Source organism: Mustela nivalis (assembly GCF_964662115.1).
Source record: "Mustela nivalis genome assembly, chromosome: X".
Classification (NCBI taxonomy): domain Eukaryota; kingdom Metazoa; phylum Chordata; class Mammalia; order Carnivora; family Mustelidae; genus Mustela; species Mustela nivalis.
Genome location: NC_139040.1, coordinates 29,915,229 through 29,934,040, shown reverse-complemented (window position 1 = coordinate 29,934,040; position 18,812 = coordinate 29,915,229). Strand labels below are relative to the sequence as shown.

The window sequence follows — 18,812 nt, the reverse complement described above, 5'->3', positions numbered from 1 at the left end:
ACACAGAGGCACAGACGCCTGGTCATCAGCACCTAAACGGAGAGGGCAGGTCAACAGCACGGTGTGATTCGAGGGCCTTCAAAGTGGTTCCAGTTTGTTGGTGTTTTTGCGGTGCTAGCTGCGGTAGACTGTTGCTTTAAGACCCAAGGGAGAGGGACCTGTGTCCTGGGCCCCACTTTGGTCCTCTCCCGGCTATGCCTCTGGCTATGCCCCTCCCTACTGGACCAGAAGCCCAGTCCCTGGGGAACAGGGACAGGGCTGTGTCCCTGCTCGCCCACGCTCCAGGGCCCTGCCCCCGCCCCACATCCCTGGCCTGCTGCCAGGGCCTGTGTGCTCCTCTTGGAACTGTCCCTGAGAGGGCTGACTGCACGGGGCGGGGTGTGTGTGCTCCCAGGCCTAAGGGGGAGGGGGTCGTGTGCCTGAAACAGGGGATGGGGTGTGGTCTAGGAAGAGTGGGTGGGGGCAGCTCTTCCTATATCATGGGAGCAGGATTTAGAGGAGTCTGAGAATTCTAAATACTTTCAGGTCATTATGGAGGTACTTACGTCGTGGAAGGAGATAAATCATTCAATAAAATGTGCTGATTTCAACATTTCAAATACATAGATACATGGTATGTGGGTCCCCTGCTGAGCTCTTTTTCTGACTTTTTTTTTTTTTTTTTTTTGTAAAAAAAACATTTTGCAGATGTTACAAATGTTCAGAAAGTCCAGGTTAAATATCTGGTCCATCACCTCTTTCCCCCTCTTGGCTCAAGGGCTGGGGAGGGGCGCTTGCTTCTGAAAGTACTTGTTCTAATAGCCCATCTTGCTAGAAGACTTGGATCTTGTCCCTAGCCCAGGCTGGAGAACAACCACCAACCACCTCCCACCCCTAACCACCCCCCACACCCCTCCAACTGCAGTACCCTCTCTTCCCACTAGTCCCTTTCTTTGTTCTCCAGGTGTTTATACACCACACTTCTCTAATACCCCTTCTTCCCCACCCAAACACCCACCTGCTGGCCATCAGCTTGGCCAGGTGCCCCTGCATGGAAGTCCTTTGTCCTCCACACAATCTCTCTCTTTTTTTTTTTTAAAGATTTTATTTATTTGACAGAGATCACAAGTAGGCAGAGAGGCAGGCAGATGGAGAGTGAGAGAAGGAAGCAGGCTCCCTGCTGAGCAGAGAGCCCGATGTGGGACTCGATCCCAGGACCCTGAGATCGTGACCTGAGCCAAAGGCAGCGGCTTAACCCACTGAGCCACCCAGGCGCCCACAATCTCTCTTTTTTAATTATCTTTTTTATTATTATGTTCAATTAGCCAACATATAGTACATCATTAGTTTTTGATGTAGTGTTCAATGATTCATTAGTTGTGCAGGACGCCCGGAGCTTGGCACCACATGTGCCCTCCTTAATGCTCATCACCCCGCTCACCCCCGCTGGCCCCGTTACCCCCATCCCCTCACCCCCTCCCCCCTCCCCTTCTGAAACCCTCAGTTTCCCCACCCCCACCCCTGGAGTCCTGAGTGTCTCCTGGTTTGTCTCCCTCTCTAATCTCTTCCCATTGAGTTTTCGCTTCCTTCCCTTATGGTCCTCTGTGCTGTTCCTCATGTTCCATGCATGAGTGAGACCCTATGATAGTTTTCTCTGCTTGACATACGTCACTTAGCATAATCCCCTCCAGGTCCACCCATGTTGATAAAAATAGTGGGCATTCATCTCCTAATGTTTTGCTTCTCAGACAACCCTCAGGTCTGACTTGTCCGTATCTTATTCGTTTCCCTCCCGACGTGACCAAGACAGACTGCAGAACAAGCTTTATTGAATTTATTTGTGTTGCATATATACAGTGAAAACCACAAATGCTAAAAGAAGCTGAAAACTTGTAAGAATGCGCATCCAGGCATTAAAAAAAACTTAACAAAACTCTGTTTTTAAGTAAGGAGGTTAACTGTGGAGAAGAAATTATTAATGGATAGCTCTCAGAGTGAGAAAAAAAACTAATAGTGGTCTACTCTAAAGAAAGGGGGTAGGAACTAATTACCAGGGTCACTGGACTAAAGGGCATCTACCTAAATAAACTGTTCACTATGGAAGTAGAAAGGAAATCCAACTCAGCCACTCTAAAACCTAACATTATCAGAATGGCAAAGATACAGTATCAGAAAAAAGAGATGTTTTATCAAGAAAATGCAAAAGCCAGCATATGACTCTACAATGTCATGTTATACCATCATCAAAACCAAGCCCCAAGGATTTAAATTTGCTCTGGCACCTCACTGCTTCTATGATTTTTTTCTCTTATAGAAGGCAGCACCCCACTCAGAATTTAAAGTTACGGTTAGATGGCAGACACAGTGAGAGGTATAGCGAGAAGAAACTTTTGGGTCTCCTAAGAAAATGAGCCAGGGCCTGTCCAGGCATCCAAGGGGAGCGCTCCCTTAGTGTTTGGTATGTTTGGGAGATGGAATAGCGGGAAAGGACTTGGGGGACTGGCTCACTGGGGACAGGGTGTGCAGGGACCTATCCAGTCTAGTGACTTCTGAGGTATGTGCTTTCAGGAATGAGGGGAAGTAGAAGCTTATCTGATTTCATCACCTAAGGCTTCCAGTTTGCAGAAAGTTAATTGTTCTCAGGCTTTGGGGTTGCAATCTGGCTTTGGGCTAAAATCTTGTGAAACAGAAGCTGCTGAGGGGGAGAGACTAGAAACTGGGCTATGGGAAGGTGTCTTCCTTAAAGCTGGCGTCAAGAGCTCTCCAGGAGCCCGGGGTCTTAAGTGCTTAAAAAAACAGCATATATACAACATTTGGTATATTTCTCAGCAACTAGAGAGTCTCAATGGTCTTGGGATAAGAGGTCAAATACTGATGAGCTAACCATCTAGGGGAGCACGAGAATCATCAAGAAAAGTTCTGCCTCCTAGGGAGGTGCGAAATTGGTGCGAAATTGGCAATGTGGGCGTGTGCAAAGAGAGAACGTTCTAGAAGTTGCAGGGATTCGGGGGGCTGTGCAGGGATACGAGGGTGGTGTCTCAAAGGGCAATGGCTAACTGGGGGACTGGCTGTGCAAAACTTTTCTCAGAGACCCAGAATTTTCCGTCCCACCACCTCTTCTCAGGGCCTTTGTGAAGCTTGGAGCAGCAATCAAAGAACGTAAGCATTTAGCCAGGCTCCTGACTTGAAGGCCAGTCCTTGGGCCAGATCATCTGGCCATTTGCATCCGAGGGAATTTATTTGATCAAGGGAAATGACCACCACCTCTCAGTAGCTCCCACAAAATGTTTTTTGCTTCCTCTCTTCTAAAGCTCGCTGTCCAGAGTGAAACATGTCACATTGCTTTTGTAGAGGAAAGACTGGGTTTTTAGATGTTGGCGGTGACTGTACTGAGTGAGGGTTAGGGTTTCACGTCATTTGTTATGTTAAAATACTTACTGGCATTAATTGTGCTTTTAAGGTGCTTTTGCTTAATAGAAAGTGGTTGTAGGAAATAAATCACTACATAGCATTAATGCGACTATTGGCAACAATTCCTCGCACCGAGAGCTGTTTACTGCATGATTTCCGATATATGGGTCCAAGCTTTGGCTTTCTCCTTGGCCAGGGAGAACCAGACTGGCTCTTCCGGCTCTGCTGGCGCCTGGACCACAGCTGGGAGAGTGGAAGACCGCCTGGTTTCTTTGGCCATGGAAGGCATTTGAGCTATCTTCTGATCTTTGAATCCTGCAAGAACCACAGCGAGTGACACACAAGCGGTAGGAAGCTCCCGAGACAATGGGGGAAGTGTATGGGATACAGTAAAAGTTCTCCTTTCAGGTTTCCTCGAGCTTCTAACAGTCCCGTGCGTGTGGCCTGCTATGTGCGGTCTCTTGAAGGGATAAAATCTACCTGGCTCTGGCCACGGAGGCCTGGGCATGGGAAGGCCCAAGAGAAAATACCAGCCAAGCTTTGGGTGGTTATTACTGGACTGGTTCACACTTATAAATTGAGACCAGAGAGGAAACTTAAAATATGTCATCTATTCATTTTTTTTTACATTTCAAATCAGGTCATGCTATCTCTGTTTTGCTGATCCTTGTCATGTGAAATGACTAGTAAGGACTTAGTAGATCCACCCAGTACAAGTCTGTGCTAACGAACACTGGACCAACTACTGTGGCTGAACACAAGACCTCCCAGTCCCTGCTTCTACTCCTTCCTTCATCCTGCTTTACTGCTGACTGACTCAGTGCCTTTGACTCAACCCACATGTAGGAGACGCATTAGAATTGCCCAGGGCTCCCTCTCTCTCTCTTTTTAATCAATCAGACATTTATTTGGTCAATTAGTAGATCAGGAGACACAGATTTGGGTAAAAGCCTGACTGCTGCTTTACAACTAGAGCTCTTTTTTTTTTTTTTTGAGAATTTATCTTTCTGACAGAGAGAGCATGAGCAGGGGGAGTGGCAGGCAGAGGGAAAGGGAGAAGCAGACTCCCTGCTGAGCAGGGAGCCTGCCGTGGGGCTTGATCCCTGGGATCAAGACCTGAGCTGAAGGCAGATGCCCAATTGATGGAACCACCCAGGCGCCCCAGCTAGAGCTTTTTTTTTTTTTTTTTAAAGATTTTTTATTTATTTGACAGACAGAGATCACAAGTAGGCAGAGAAGCAGGCAGAGAGAGAGGAGGAAGCAGGCTCCCTGCCGAGCAGAGAGCCGATGTGGGGCTCGATCCCAGGATCTTGGGATCATGACCTGAGCCAAAGGCAGAGGCTTTAACCCACTGAGCCACCCACGTGCCCCCCAGCTAGAGCTTTTATTTAAAACTACCAATGCCCAGGGGTGCCTGGGTGGCTCAGTTGGTTAAGCATCTGACTCTCAATTTCAGCTCAGGTCCTAATCTTAGGGTCTCAGAATCAAGCCCTGCATCAGGCTCCAGACCTAGAGCCTGCTTAAGATTCTTCCTCCCTCTCTCTCTGTCTTTCTCTCTCTCCCTCCCTCTCCCCATGCCCCTCCCTTCCATCTGCAAAATAAATAAACAAATCCTTTAAAAATATAAAAATAAATAAAAACACCAATGCCCACACCATTTCCTGAACTACAAGAATTAGAATCTTTTGCAATGGCGCCAGGGCCATCTGTAATTTTGTAAATGCTTTAAAAGCTCAGCAGATGATTCGAATGCACAGTTGAGAACCACCTGACAGGAGCAGAGGGTCCGTGAGGTTGTTAACAGCTATCAGCAGGCCAGGCCCCATGATTTCATGGCCAGATCATGGCTTCCTAAGTTCCTGGTCCAATTCCTTTATGAAGGGGATCAAGGCAGAGGACAAAACTGATTCTGTACAAATCCACCCTCCCCTCCCCCTGCTCCTGCTGTAAAGAAAATCCCCCTGGCACACACCTGTACTGCTGAGACCACATTCTATTCTATCCGAGTCCTGTGTTCGCTTGGCTTTCAACATCTTCCCTGCTTAGAAGGTGGAGAAGCAAGCCTCTGAAATAGTGAAAAGGAGCAATTCGACACCACTGGGCCCATATAGTGGATTATTTTACAGTGTCCCTGGGGCTGTGGAAGGTGAGAAAGTACTGCTTTGCTAAGAGCTGGAAAGGAGCTTGGTGTTTTCCTCTGGAATCACAGCCATGGGAACATTTTAGTGAGTGATCACAACTCTGTGTCTATTCCAGTGTCCTTGATGAGGCAGAGGACTGGGAGACCCTGGGAAAGTCACACAGTGGACCCAGAGTGGTCCTCACAATTGGATTTTCCTGAAACAAGCTAATATCTGTGCCTAATGGAAGAGCCATGTGAATTACAAGGCTGATTTGGGGCGGAGGAGGGGTTGGGGAAAGACCTATTTTGTCTGAAGTGGAAATTGCAGAAGTTTCCCAATATGCTGCCAGGACTTTTTTTGGAGGGGGGTTGTTTTTACCTGCTTTGGTAAACTTAGGTAGCTTCTTCTCTGCCGTCTTCTCCAGTTTATTGACATCAGAAGCAAAAGTCTTTCTGGATTGGTTTTCAGTTGCAAGGCCAGCTCCCTTTAATACAACAATGAAAACAAAAACTTGTTAAGGCCTGACATGGAGGAGTGATTGGTTATTCAGCGGCAAGCCCTGTCCTATTATGAGCTCCACATTAGGCAAAAGGAAAGAGAGCGAGGGAAGGAAATAGCACCGAGAGGAACTTGGCTCAGAATTTAGGTTCGGGGCGCCTGGGTGCTCAGTGGGTTAAGCCGCTGCCTTCGGCTCGGGTCGTGATCTCAGGGTCCTGGGATCGAGTCCCGCATCGGGCTCTCTGCTCAGCGGGGAGCCTACTTCCCTCTCTCTCTCTCTCTCTCTCTGCCTGCCTCTCCATCTACTTGTGATTTCTCTCTGTCAAATAAATAAATAAAATCTTTAAAAAAAAAAGAATTTAGGTTCACAAAACCTCAGCTGGTTCAAGTTTACCACCTTTGAGATCTGGAAGAAAAGGTTGTCTAAACATACAAATAGTGAAAACAGGTTAATGTAATTATCTAACTTGAAAACAACCTTCTCCCTAGCACATTACCAACACTTAACAGCACGCTAACAGAGTGTGGGGATTACGAACAAATCTTATCAAGGAATTGAAGTGAGTTCCACAGGATCTCACTTAGCAAAACTGTTGACCTCTGACTTGCACTCCCCCCCTTTTTTTTTTTTTGATTATTTATTTATTTATTTGACAGAGAGAAATCACAAGTAGACGGAGAGGCAGGCACAGAGAGAGAGAGAGAGAAGCAAGCTCCCTGCCAAGCAGAGAGCCCGATGCGGGACTCGATCCCAGGATCCTGAGATCATGACCTGAGCCGAAGGCAGCGGCTTAACCCACTGAGCCACCCAGGCGCCCCCTGACTTGCACTCCTTTTACCAGAAAGAGACATAGCTACGGGTCTTTCCAGAATTGTACAGTTTAAACTTTTTGAATGCACCTCACCACAACTGGTCTAAATTACTGAGTCTAGGTACCCTAGTGCATTTCCCCCGATGAAAACTTCGACCGAGGCACGCTTTGCCCTTGTATGTCCTACTCCCATAAAAAAACTAATGATGAAAATGAAAAAAATCTTTCAAGGAGAGTTAAACAGATCCTAATGTGATCCCTTGAGAGATAGAGTGAGCAGTTGAAAGTACAGGAACATAGACATATCTCTTGGTATGTAAATATGATATGTTTTCTTATGTCAGGGTTCTGCGATTTTGACAAGAGGGGCTCTTATTCCAGCACCTCCAAAGACATGGCAAATGGGATGTTGAAAGCTAGACGCCATCCCGTCATCCCTGATCCACAGGTGGGACCGTTAGTCTAGTTCATCACGTAACTCTGCTTCTTGCCTCTAGGGATGAGCCTCACTAAAGCGAACCAATAGTCAAAGCCCCAGATACCAAGCGTTACTTTTATAAGGTCAGTCATTCTGGATGATATGGAAGGGTGCCCAGAAATGAAATGTCAAATAAAAAATAGTATGTATGGTTTGATCACATTTATATCTTCTTCAATATACACATATTCATAGGCATAAAATACCTGTAGGGATAGTTATTCAATTCTCCCCCCAGTGGTTACCTTTGGGTTTTTTTTTTCTGTAACTTACTGTTACTGTTACTTTCCTCACTGCTCAACTGATTTCACGGAATCCTGCTCTGGAATAATAATCAGGACAGGGTTTGATGTTCGGAAACTTCTCATAGCCATTACGTTTCATAAACCCTTTCAGAGCATAGATTGGACATGTTATTGTCTGAGTACCAAGCAAGACTCTTCCCCACAAAGAAGCCCGCGCCTTGATTAGTGCACCCAGAAAGGTGGGGAGCTGTGGGCTCAGCAAAGTTTCCAATGCAAGCGTAGCCAACAAACTCTAGTAACCTTCTGGAGTGTTCTGTGGGTTGCCGCAAGTTCTCCCCCATGTCTAGGCTCTTTGGCCTCAGGCTTGGCTCCAGCCTTGTTCTTGGTTTTTGTCTCTTTCTTGGGAATTTGGACCTGGGAACTCTTCTGCTTCTGCTTTACCATGGTTATCCAAGCTGGCTCTGAGGCTGTGCAATCTGAGTGTTGGCCAAGAGCCTTCCCTGAGAAAGGAAGGAGAGCAGTTAGAACAGAAGTGAGGCAGGCAGGGTCTCGAGCCGGGCTGGAGCCCACCACGTTAATGTACCAGATGGGATCCTTGTTAATTGCCAGATGAAAATGAACAGAGATTCCATCGAATAGGGTCCCCTTCTTTGGCGCCATCCCCACAACCTGGCAAGGCAGGAGCTCCTCGCATAGATCAGTTTGCGTACCATCCTCTGACTGGCCCCTCGCCCTCCCTTGTCCATCCCTCTTCCCATCCCCAGATTAGGGTAGGAGTGGGGTGGCCGAGTGGGCTGGGAAAACTACCAGGAAGCCAGAGGCTCAGGCTATTGATATCATTCCTCGAAGTCCAAGCAGTATCTTATGATATTTGACACTACATATTCCCTTATGCAATCATGTGATTACGTGGGTGTGGTTCTAGGTGTGAAGACCATGGGATGGTCCATGTGAAGATACAAAGGCTTTGAGAGAGATTAGTGCTCAAAAGATCACCTAGCTCTGGATTCTTAGGCATTTCAGGTGTTGGAAGCAGCTGTGGAAGTAAATTAAGATTTCAAGCTGAGAGTCTGAACGTAGTGTTCTACCAATGAGTTGGCTTTTAAAAAACACATGGTGTTGTGGGGAGAGCATAATATGTGTCTAAGTATTTCGGGAAAGGCATAATATCCTATTGAAAGGGAAGGTGCCCAGAAGGAATAGGCAGATGGTGGTGTGTCCATCACAGAATGTGGATGGATGGATGCCCCCGGGAAAGGGATGACTCAAAATTAACTATCCCCAAATCCATCAAGCCACTATCAAAATGACAGCTCAGCAGGCAAGGCTAGAACAGACTTTGATCTCTACTTGGTACCTCCTTGTCCTCCAGAGAGAGAAAGTCTCACCTGGGACCTTATAAATGGGTTGCTTCTTGGCCATGCTTTCAGACTGGGGCCTGGTCTGTTGCTTCTCTGCAAGGTCAGATGCTGTGCTGGGGTTTTCTGCAGTGCCCTGGAGCCCTTGGGAAAAGCTTCTTTTGATTTGCTGTTCTGTGGAAGATGAAATCATGCCCAAGGAGAGTGAAGAAAACTTTAAAATGTCATCTTGTTTCTCACTCTTGTACTTCTTCAAGGAAGGGACTTTTCTCAGGCGAACTCCAAAAATGGTTTCAACGCCAGTCTCACCGGTGGATTCATATGGATGGCTATTATTTCGATCACTGCTCTTGAGACCTTCTCCCTTGGAGTAAGTGCCCCCCACAGTGGAGGTCTGCCTGGTAGAAGCCGTAGTGAACTTCATGGGTTTGGGATCTGGAAGCAGGGTATTCTTAAGGAGGTCTTCAGAGACTTGTCGAAATTTCCTGGTCTTGTTTGGAGAAGCTGGGCCTCTTGAGAGGGACCAGCTTCCTGGATGGCTCTCAGAGGTGGCGCCTACTGCGGCAGCACTCACAGAGCCCGGACGCACCTGTGGCAGGTACTCAGGCTCTGTCAACACCTGGCAAGGGTATCTGCGATGGCGAGGCTGGTGCTCCTCAGACCTGTTCCAATCTCCAGGGACGCTCGCTGGACCTGCCAAGAAAAGCAGTGGCTGTAATTCAGCCCCCTCCTTGGCTTGGTGAGGGCCTCTGGAAGGCAGTGGCTCTTCAGAACTCTTCCATATTTCAGGAGAGCTCTGAGAGGCTGAGGAGACTTGCTGGTACTCGAGCTTGGCCGGTGCCATGAAAAGGTGTCTGGGGGGCCCCTGCTCCTTGGAACTGCTCTGCTTTGGCTTGGTGGGGACACTTTCTGAACGTGGGAGAACTTCCCTGGGGCCTTCCGGCCTCCCCAAGGGCTGTAAAGGGTGTGCGAGGGGCAGCAGCTTGGAAGAGACGGCTCCCTCGGTACTGGCATTCTCTGGGCCCAAGAAAACTGGGTACTGGACTTTAGACTTCAAGAAAGATTTGGAAAGTTGATTTGTAGATAGAGAATTAGCAGTGCTCTCCGAAAACACTTTTTCTGCCATAAACTTCACAAAGGACTGGGAAGGATGCCTGGACACTGGCGGTTTCTTAGCGGATCTTTCAGCAACGGTATTCTCTATACGTGAGGACATCTCCTGAACCTTAGACCTTGAAGAGAACTGGGTAGGATATTTGGAAGCCACTGGCTTCGCATACATGGCTGTCTGGGCGGCAACACTCTCAAAATTGTATGATATTTGCTGGACTCTGTATCTCCCAGGGGACTGGGAAGGCTTCTTGGAAGGCCAGGGCTCTGTAGAAGCAACCCTCTTGGTGGCAAACTTTTCTGGAGCTGCGGAGACTTGTTGCCTGACCACTGCCTTGGTCAGGGCCTGAGAAGCCATTCTGGAAGAGAGCTGATCTGTGGAAACGCTCCTCTGGGTCAGGGAGCCGTCTGGAACCAGGAAGGCTGGTTGTTTGACCACTGTTTTTGTCAGAGCCTGAGAATGCATTCTGGGAGACAGCTGATCTGAGGAAATGCTCCTCTGGGCCATGGAGCCCTCTGGAGCCAGGAAGGCTGGTTGTTTGGCCACTGCTTTGGTCAGAGCCTGAGAAGCCATTCTGGAAGAGAGCTGATCTATGGAAACACTCCTCTGGGTCAGAGAGCCATCTGGAACCAGGAAGGCTGGTTGCTTGACCACTGATTTTGTCAGGGCCTGAGAAGCCATTCTGGGAGGGGGCTGCTCTGTAGAAACGCTCTTCTGGGCCATGGAACCATCTGGAGCCAGGAAGGCTGCTTGCTTGACCATTGCTTTGGTCAGGGCCTGAGAAGCCATTCTGGAAGAGAGCTGATCTGAGGAAACACTCCTCTGGGTCAGGGAGCCGTCTGGAACCAGGAAGGCTGGTTGCTTGACCACTGCTTTGGTCGGGGCCTGAGAAGCCATTCTGGGAGGGGGCTGCTCTGTAGAAATGCTCTTCTGGGCCATAGAGCCATCTGGAGCCAGGAAAGCTGCTTGCTTGACCACTGCTTTGGTCTTAGAAGACCTTCTGAGAGAGTGCTGTTCCATAGCAATTCTCCTCAGGGCTTCTGCGCCCTCTAGAGCCTCTGAGACAGGTTGCTTGACTTTTGTGCTGCCCCGGGACCTGACAGAGCATCTGGGAAGCTTTGGCTCGGCAGGGGCACTGCGTCGTTCTGGAGGCACGCTCCTTTGTTCTGGAGGAGCACTATGTTGTTCCAGAGGTGCACTCTGTTGTTCTGTAGGAGCACTGCTTAGTTCTGGAGGCGGGTTGCACTGCCCTGGAGGTCCGCTCTGTTGTTCGGGAAGCACGCTCTGTTGTTCTGGAGGAGGACTGTACTGTTCTGGAGCCGCATTCTGTTGTTCTGGAGGAGGACTGCGTTGTTCTGCAGGAGGACTGCGTTGTTCTGGAGGCGCGCTCTGTTGTTCTGGAGGAGGACTGCGTTGTTCTGGAGGCACGCTCTGTTGTTCTGGAGGAGGACTGCGTTGTTCTGGAGGCACGCTCTGTTGTTCTGGAGGAGGACTGCGTTGTTCTGGGGGCGTGCTCTGTTGTTCTGGAGGTGTGCTCTGTTGTTCTGGAGGCACGCCCTGTTGTTCTGGAGGAGGACTGCATTGTTCTGGGGGCGTGCTCTGTTGTTCTGGAGGTGTGCTCTGTTGTTCTGGAGGAGGACTGCGTTGTTCTGGAGGCGCGCTCTGTTGTTCTGGAGGCACTCTCTGTTGTTGTGGAGGAGGACTGCATTGTTCTGGAAACGCGCTCTGTTGTTCTGGAGGCACTCTCTGTTGTTGTGGAGGAGGACTGCATTGTTCTGGAGGCGCGCTCTGTTGTTCTGGAGGCACTCTCTGTTGTTGTGGAGGAGGACTGCATTGTTCTGGAGGCGCGCTCTGTTGTTGTGGAGGAGGGCTGCGTTGTTCTGGAGGCACGCTCTGTTGTTCTGGAGGACTGCGTTGTTCTGGAGGCGTGCTCCGTTGTTCTGGAGGACTGCGTTGTTCTGGAGGCGTGCTCCGTTGTTCTGGAGGACTGCTCCTTTCTGGGGGGGCACTCGCTGATCGCCGAGAGTCGGCTCGCTTCACTGCCCGCCTCCTGGGGTTCTGAGAAGTCTTTCTGGGAGGCAGTGGAGGCAGGGGAGCTCGAGGCTCCAGAGCAATGCCCCACTCCAGAGCAGCGCTCTCTTCGCGCTCGGAGTCCTGCTGCTCGAATGAGGAGCTCAACCAGGACCGGTAGACGGTTCTGGGAGATGCCGGGCCTGGCACCAGGGCAGCACCTGGGGTGGAGGCACCCACCGGCTCTGGTGGGGCGGGCTGTGGCGGGACTTTGGGCCACACGGCGGGCTGTGAGGGGTCTCTGGGCGGCAGCTCTGTGGATGCGCCCTCAGTGCAGGTGCCATCAGCCTCCGACGCTTGCGCACCTCTCGCATTGGTCAAGGCCTGAGCAGAGTATGTGGGGAGCAGGGGCTCCATCGAAATGACCTTCTCCGTGGCGGCAGCTGTGGCCTCCAGACCCGAGAACACACTGGGCTCCGCTATGGGGTTCACGGAGGCCTGGGCAAGGCCTTGTGGAGACCAAGGCTCCGCAGGAGTGGCCGGCATTTCTGGACCGTCGGGGGCCTGTTGTGGGACCAGAGGTCGCGTCGGGGACTGAGAGTCGAGTCTGGGGAGCTGCGGTAGCTGCACCAAGGCGTTCTGGTCGACCCCAGCACTTTCTGCTCCCAGGCACACCTGCTGCTCCACGACTGGCCTCAGGACCATCTGGGAGGGACGTCGGGGAGGCGGCAGCTCCACGCAAATGCTCCCCTTGACAGCCGGGACCCACACAGGCTCCTGGAACGCTTGCTCGGTGATGGGTTCCAGCAGCGGGTGGGAATGTGGCCTCGGAGGCAGCGGTGGCAGCAGCTCCGCGGAAAAGAGCCCGACAGCTGTAGAAATTTCTGGACTTTTGGAGACTGGTTGCTCCACCCAAGGCCTCCCCAGGTGCTTGGAAGAGATTCTGGCAGGCAGCGGCTCCGGAGGAATGTCCCACTGTGCAGCAGTGCTGTCGGGGCCCGCGGAGGTCTGTGGCTCTGCCTGAGGGCTCGGCCGGGGCTGGACCGGTTGACGGGTGGGCGTGGGCTCCACAGGGCTGCTGCTGGGGGCAGGAGGCCTCGCCGAACCCTTGGACATTTGCTGCGGAAGGATCGGCTTCGAGAAGGACAGAGCCAGCCGCTCCACGGACACACCCCATTCTGCCGAGAGGAATTGGGAAACTGAGGCCACCTGTTGCTGGTCTGCGGGCTTCGCCGAGGCCTGGGAAGGGGGTCCGGGAGGCCCTAATTCGTCCGCGCTGCTCCACTCTTCAGCGCTGTCATACTTCTCCACGTAGCCATCGGATTCTGTGAACATTTGGTCTTCAGGCTCCCCCAAGGCCTGGGCAGCTGAGGTGGGAGTCAGCAGCTCATCAGAACCGCTCGAGTTGCTGGAACTTTCTGAGTCTGAGGCTTCTTGGTCATCGCCAGGCTCCTCCAAGGGCTGGAAGGGGTGGCTGGGAGCCCGCTGCGGCTCGGACCCACTCTCCTCCTCCACCAATGCACTCTCTGGATCCGAGGATGCTTCCTCGGCTTCCGTGCTCCCAAAGGCCCCCGCCGAGTATCTGGCGGCCAGCTGCCGCTCGGGGCTGCTCAGCTCCCTAGCTGAACTCTCGGATCCTGTGAAGACGTCTTGGTCATCGTGAGGCTTCCCCGAGGACTGGAGAGAACCCCGGGGGAGCAGCTGCTGCTTGGGTCCGCTGTCCTCCTCTGACGGGCTCTCAGGATCCGAGGACCCGTCTCCGGCTCTAGGCTTTCTCAAGACCCAGGAAAGGCTTCTGGGATTCAGCCTCTCGGCAGAAATGCCTCCCTCGGCCCGAGCGCTCGCCGGGCCTGAAATGCTTGCTGTGAAGGCCCGGAGAATGTTTGCGGGTGACCTTTCTCTGCAGACGGCTGGAATATCTTGAACTGACTCCATCTTCAACTTGATAGTTTGCAGATCAAAGCTGAAAGCCTCCTCCCCTTCTGACTGGAGGTGGGAGGAATCCATAAACACTTGTGCCTCCATAGCCACCGAGAAGATGACATCCTCCGAAGCTGTAGAAAGGCTTTCCGTCCCCGATGAAAGAGGAGCTCTGGCTTCTGGCTGCTCGGCTCCGGAGGCCCCGTCCTCCCTGCCTGGCGATGGACCCCAAACCACAGACTCTGCCCGGGCTTCGGGTACAGACTGGGACACTAGGGCTTTTCTGGTGTTCAAATCGATGCCAGCCTTTCTCTTTCTCTTGCCATCTCCATCTGGAAGCGGCTCCTGGGGAGAAGTGCGTTGGGCCTGCCGAGTCGCAGGCTGCTCCATGACTTGCCGCTCCAGAGACGGGTTCCGGAGACGGCAGTCCCTGGCATTCTTATTGGCAGGTGGGGACCCAGCCCTCTCACTGGGGACAAGCCCTCGACTGGATGGTTTAAACCTTCTTCCTCGGGGCGCACACTCAGTCGATCCTGAAGCACTCGATCCTTGTTTGCTGCGAAGTTTCCCTTGTGCCGCTGACTCCCGGCTCTCACCCCAGGCCCCGCTGGCCCATGCAGCCTTGTCCACTGGCTTCTTATCCTGCATTTCGGTTCTCTTGCTGTGTTTCAGGCTTGAGACACCTGTACCCAATAGAAATAAGGGAAAGAAAAATATGCATGCCTGGGACATCCTAAAATCAGAGGATTCGCCCCCGCCCCGTGGGTACATAGTCACTACTGAATCTCTTGGTATAAAGAAGCTTCTAGGCAGAACGGGGTCAGGGACTTGGCTGCTATTAGCCTCTACAGTTGGAAATGTTTACATCAAAGCGAAATCCCAATTTTATGAATGGATTACGAGGTCATCTCATCAACCGCCAATCAATGGTCTGGGCCACCGTTAGGTGAAACACGATTTTTGAACCCAAGGACACCAAATGGGTTCTATCCTCTGGGTGTAGAAGGGACGATTATTAAAGATAAATAAGAGAAAAAGATGAAAAAGAAAGTAAATTTAACTTTTCCTTCCATTTCTTTTCTGTATGTGTGTGTGTATGTTTCAGGACAGTTTGGTGGTTTTGTTAGTTTTCATGGAAAACGAATTTAGGGATATCCCCCCCTTTCTTTTTGAACCCACGTGTAAAATCCTTTGTAGCAAAAAATAGGAAAGAACTCTTCAACTTAATTGTGGAATTGGAATTTTGTTTTATCAAGTATCGCTTGAAATTGGGTTGCTGTCAGCGGGAGCCACTATCCTTACACAGACAGACACACACACACACACACACACACACACACACACACACATTTTTTGCTCCAGTGCTTTGTGTGGCTTGGGGGATTTGGAAACCTTAAAAAAAAACTAGTTTTGAGGGGCACCTGGGTGGCTCAGTGGATTAAGCCTCTGCCTTCGGCTCAGGTCATGGTCTCAGGATCCTGGGATCAAGCCCTGCATCGGACTCTCTGCTCTGTGGAGAGCCTGCTTCCTCCTCTCTCTCTGCCTGCATCTCTGCCTCTCTGCCTACTTGTGATCTCTGCCAAATAAATAAATAAAATCTTTCCCCAAAAACCTAGTTTTGGGCTATTTCTGTTATTAGTCTGGTTCTGGAGCTCAGGGGATATGGAAGGGGGAAATCACTGGTTGCCTCAGATATACCTTAGCCTTAGAGAGGATTAGACAAGCTTACAAACAAATAAGCAAGCACAGCACATCTCTCTGGTTGCAAATTCATTTAGATAAAAGAGCGATCCAGGCATCATCTTTTACCTTAATCCCACACCAGTGGCAAGGGTACGAGTCGGGCAGTTTGGCTGGAGGAACCCAGACCCCCTTTGATATGCATCTTAAACCAAAAGCTCTCTAAGGGCCAGGGACAGACAGCAGCCTAGTCAATCTCATTCCACAGAGCCTGTCACAGAACGTGTGCAATACACCTTTCTGAATGAGGGTAAGTGTGCGCTAACCTGCACCGTCTCTTCTCGATTTCCATTTGTCCGTTTCTCTTGCCTTGGTTGTACTCTTCTCTTCTCCAGAAGCCACTAGAAGGATGGGCTCCTCTTGCTTTGCTTTCCCCTGAAAGAGGGAAAGAAAGAGCTTCAGACAGAAGTGCTTCCCACCCACCTCTGCGTGGCTGCCGAAGAGGATGACCTCAGGAAAAGAAGTCCTTGATCTCCAAAGGGCTCTGCTGGGAACACAACCACACCGTTAACCACAGAAATGATTTCCATCCCCTTGCCGATCATGTTACCTACTGGAAGTGATCATTTTACTCATTGGGAGTGATTCGCCCAGAATGGAAGCTTCTGATCTCTGAGGGGTTGGCAGAAACAGCCCCAAATCCGCTGAACCACACAACAAGCCCGATGGCAGTCCTACTGGTGGCAACACCGGAATCCCCAAATTCGTTTCGGCGGATCTGGGAGCCAAACTCAAAACCCATTTGGCTTCTTTTCAGGGAATTTAGTGAAAGCATGAAGTACGTCTCTCCAGCTCCAGAGAAGGAAGAGGGCTGGGGTTTCACTGGGAAAGGAGAGAGAAAATGACGAAGGGTCCGGCCCTTCCGCTGAGAGGGTTGAAGTTGGTTTCATATAAACAAGGTTTACGGATGATTACGGGGCAGCTTTGGAAATGTCAGAGCAAAGCTGCCCTGGACAGCAGCTGGACACTGCTAGCGTGAGCCTCTGTGACGTGCCTCTGAAGACTAACGTCCTACGCCTTCCGCTCGCACTCACGGTGCCTGTGCAGACTCGCTCAGCACGGAGGGATTCGTTCTTCAGTGAATGAGGTGAGGCAGCCCTGGGTTCCAATCTCTGCTCCTCTGTTCACTCACCACGTGAGCTTGGCCAGGTTGTTCGCTAAATCTCTATGCCCACACCTGAAAATTAGGGGTGGGGGGAACCTAAGCAACTCTAAAGCAAGGAGCAAATGATAGTGGCCATCATGTCAAACATGGTCCTGGACCCTTTTACATTCAGCCATGTCTCGGGGGAGTCACATGGAAGATGTCCTGACCTTCTGAGAGAGGGATGCCCAGGTCTTTTCTTCTTCTTCTTTTTCCAAAAAGATTATTATTTATTCATTTGAGACAGATATATATATATATATATATATAGAGAGAGAGAGAGAGAGAGAGAGAGAGAGAGAGAGAGAAAGAGAAAGAATGAGCAGGGGGAGGGACAAAGGGAGACGGAGAAGCAGACTCCCCGCTGAGCAGGGAGCCTGAGAGCCTGATGCGGGGCCTGATCCCGGGACCCTGAGATCATGACCTGAGCCAAAAGCAGACGCTTCATGGACTGAGCCACCCAGGCGGTCTTCCTGGGCCTTTTTTTGATTAGGCTATGCAGAAGAAGAGAGTCAGAGGCTCATACTACCTTTCTTTTAGCCAACATTTGCCATCTCCCAGGTTTGTGGTGAGGCCTCCCTGTGAAAACGCATATACAGGGTTTAGTGTTTAGTAATGGACCACCTTCTGCTTGACAACCGACCAAGGAGATCCTCTCGGAGCCACCAGAGGGCACCACAGACCTGCTGTCCTGCTGACTGTTCTTTAACTCATATGTTGTTCTCTTTCTTTTTTAAAGACTGTTTTTTTGGTTTGTTTTTTAGAGAGAGAGAGCACACAAGTGGGGGAAGGGGCAGAGGGAGAGGGAAGAGTACCTCAAACAGACTTCTTGCTGAGCGCAGAGCCCGACGTGGGGCTCAATTCCGTGACCCCAAGATCTGAACGTGAGCCAAAATCAAGAGTCGGATGCCTAACGGACCAAGTCACCGAGGCCCCCCTTGCTGTCTTTTTAAAGCTAAATTGCAGTGTCTGAGCTCGATGCAACGTGATGGCGTGAAGAGAGTATGGGGTTGGAAGTCAAGACTGGGTTCTGGCCCCAGATCTGTTACCATCAAGGTGTGTGACCTTCGTCAATTATTTGTGCTTTAATGTCCTTCCCTATAAAAGGGTTGTAAATCCTTCAAGAGGCCTGGGAATAAACTCCCACATAGGAACACCTTTTAGTGTCTTCCAGCTCTGAATACATCCCTTAACTTATAGCCCAGAGTCACTAAGGAATTGGGTGTTTGACCCAAGTGAAACTTGCAGCTAACTGACCCATCTTTTTAAACACTGACATCCATCTCCAGTAAATTAAAATTAAACACTAACGTTTTACCTTTTGCTAAAAATCTTTCCCAAAGATGTTACTTCCCTCTCTTCTTAAACAGGTATCAAGAAACACAGGTAAACATTTCTTGATAACTTGGATAAGCAATGAACACGATCTATCACATTGGACTGTGATAAGGTGTAGCCCTGAGGGATTTACTGAGGTGTGTAAGGTTTTGGAACCCTCTGCTCCCAAACCATTTCTGCCCTCTTTCTCTGCTGTCAGTGGTCCCATCACTCTATTGTCACATCTCCCAGTCTGGTGGCCATGTTTTTAACATAACTGGCCAGCCTCGACGCAGCTCTGGCAGCTAGGAAATCATGTGACACAACTTGGGGACATCTACGAGACACTGAGAGATCTCTGGGGGTAGACCAACAGGCTTCTGGACCACGGTTGAATATCTTCCAGGAGGAGGGTGTAGTGGATTCCCAGATGCTAAGCCCAGAAGCAGTTCCTGGGGTTCAGGTCCCTGCTTCTGCTTTCTTCAGTCCCTTATGTGTAAGCTCCACATGGAGAGGACATCCCACCCGCTAGACGCAAGTTTGCTCACCTCTCCAGGGAGGGGTGGGAGGTCGGCATCAAGCTTGGGACAGTGCCCTTGACTTCACCATCCTGACTTAGGGCCTGGATTCCTCAAACCATACCACTCCCCTAGCAGCAGTTTGGGA

The 18,812-nt window shown here is 50.5% G+C and overlaps 1 protein-coding gene across 5 annotated transcripts in view; it reads right to left on the bottom strand.

Moving 5' to 3' along the window:
* Positions 1 to 1,807: 1,807 nt before the first annotated feature.
* The window catches only part of KIAA1210, a 70,320-nt gene continuing 53,315 nt past the window's right edge, over positions 1,808 to 18,812 (bottom strand). For all 5 annotated transcript variants that reach the window (XM_082716286.1, XM_082716288.1, XM_082716287.1 and 2 more), the window contains 5 exons: positions 15,952 to 16,060; positions 8,935 to 14,628; positions 7,847 to 8,046; positions 5,892 to 5,997; positions 1,808 to 3,705 (listed from right to left, as the gene is read on the bottom strand). In XM_082716286.1, coding sequence (XP_082572412.1) covers positions 3,533 to 3,705; positions 5,892 to 5,997; positions 7,847 to 8,046; positions 8,935 to 14,628; positions 15,952 to 16,060 — 6,282 coding nt within the window. In that variant the 3' untranslated portion in view covers positions 1,808 to 3,532. The remainder of the gene's footprint in view (positions 3,706 to 5,891; positions 5,998 to 7,846; positions 8,047 to 8,934; positions 14,629 to 15,951; positions 16,061 to 18,812) is intronic.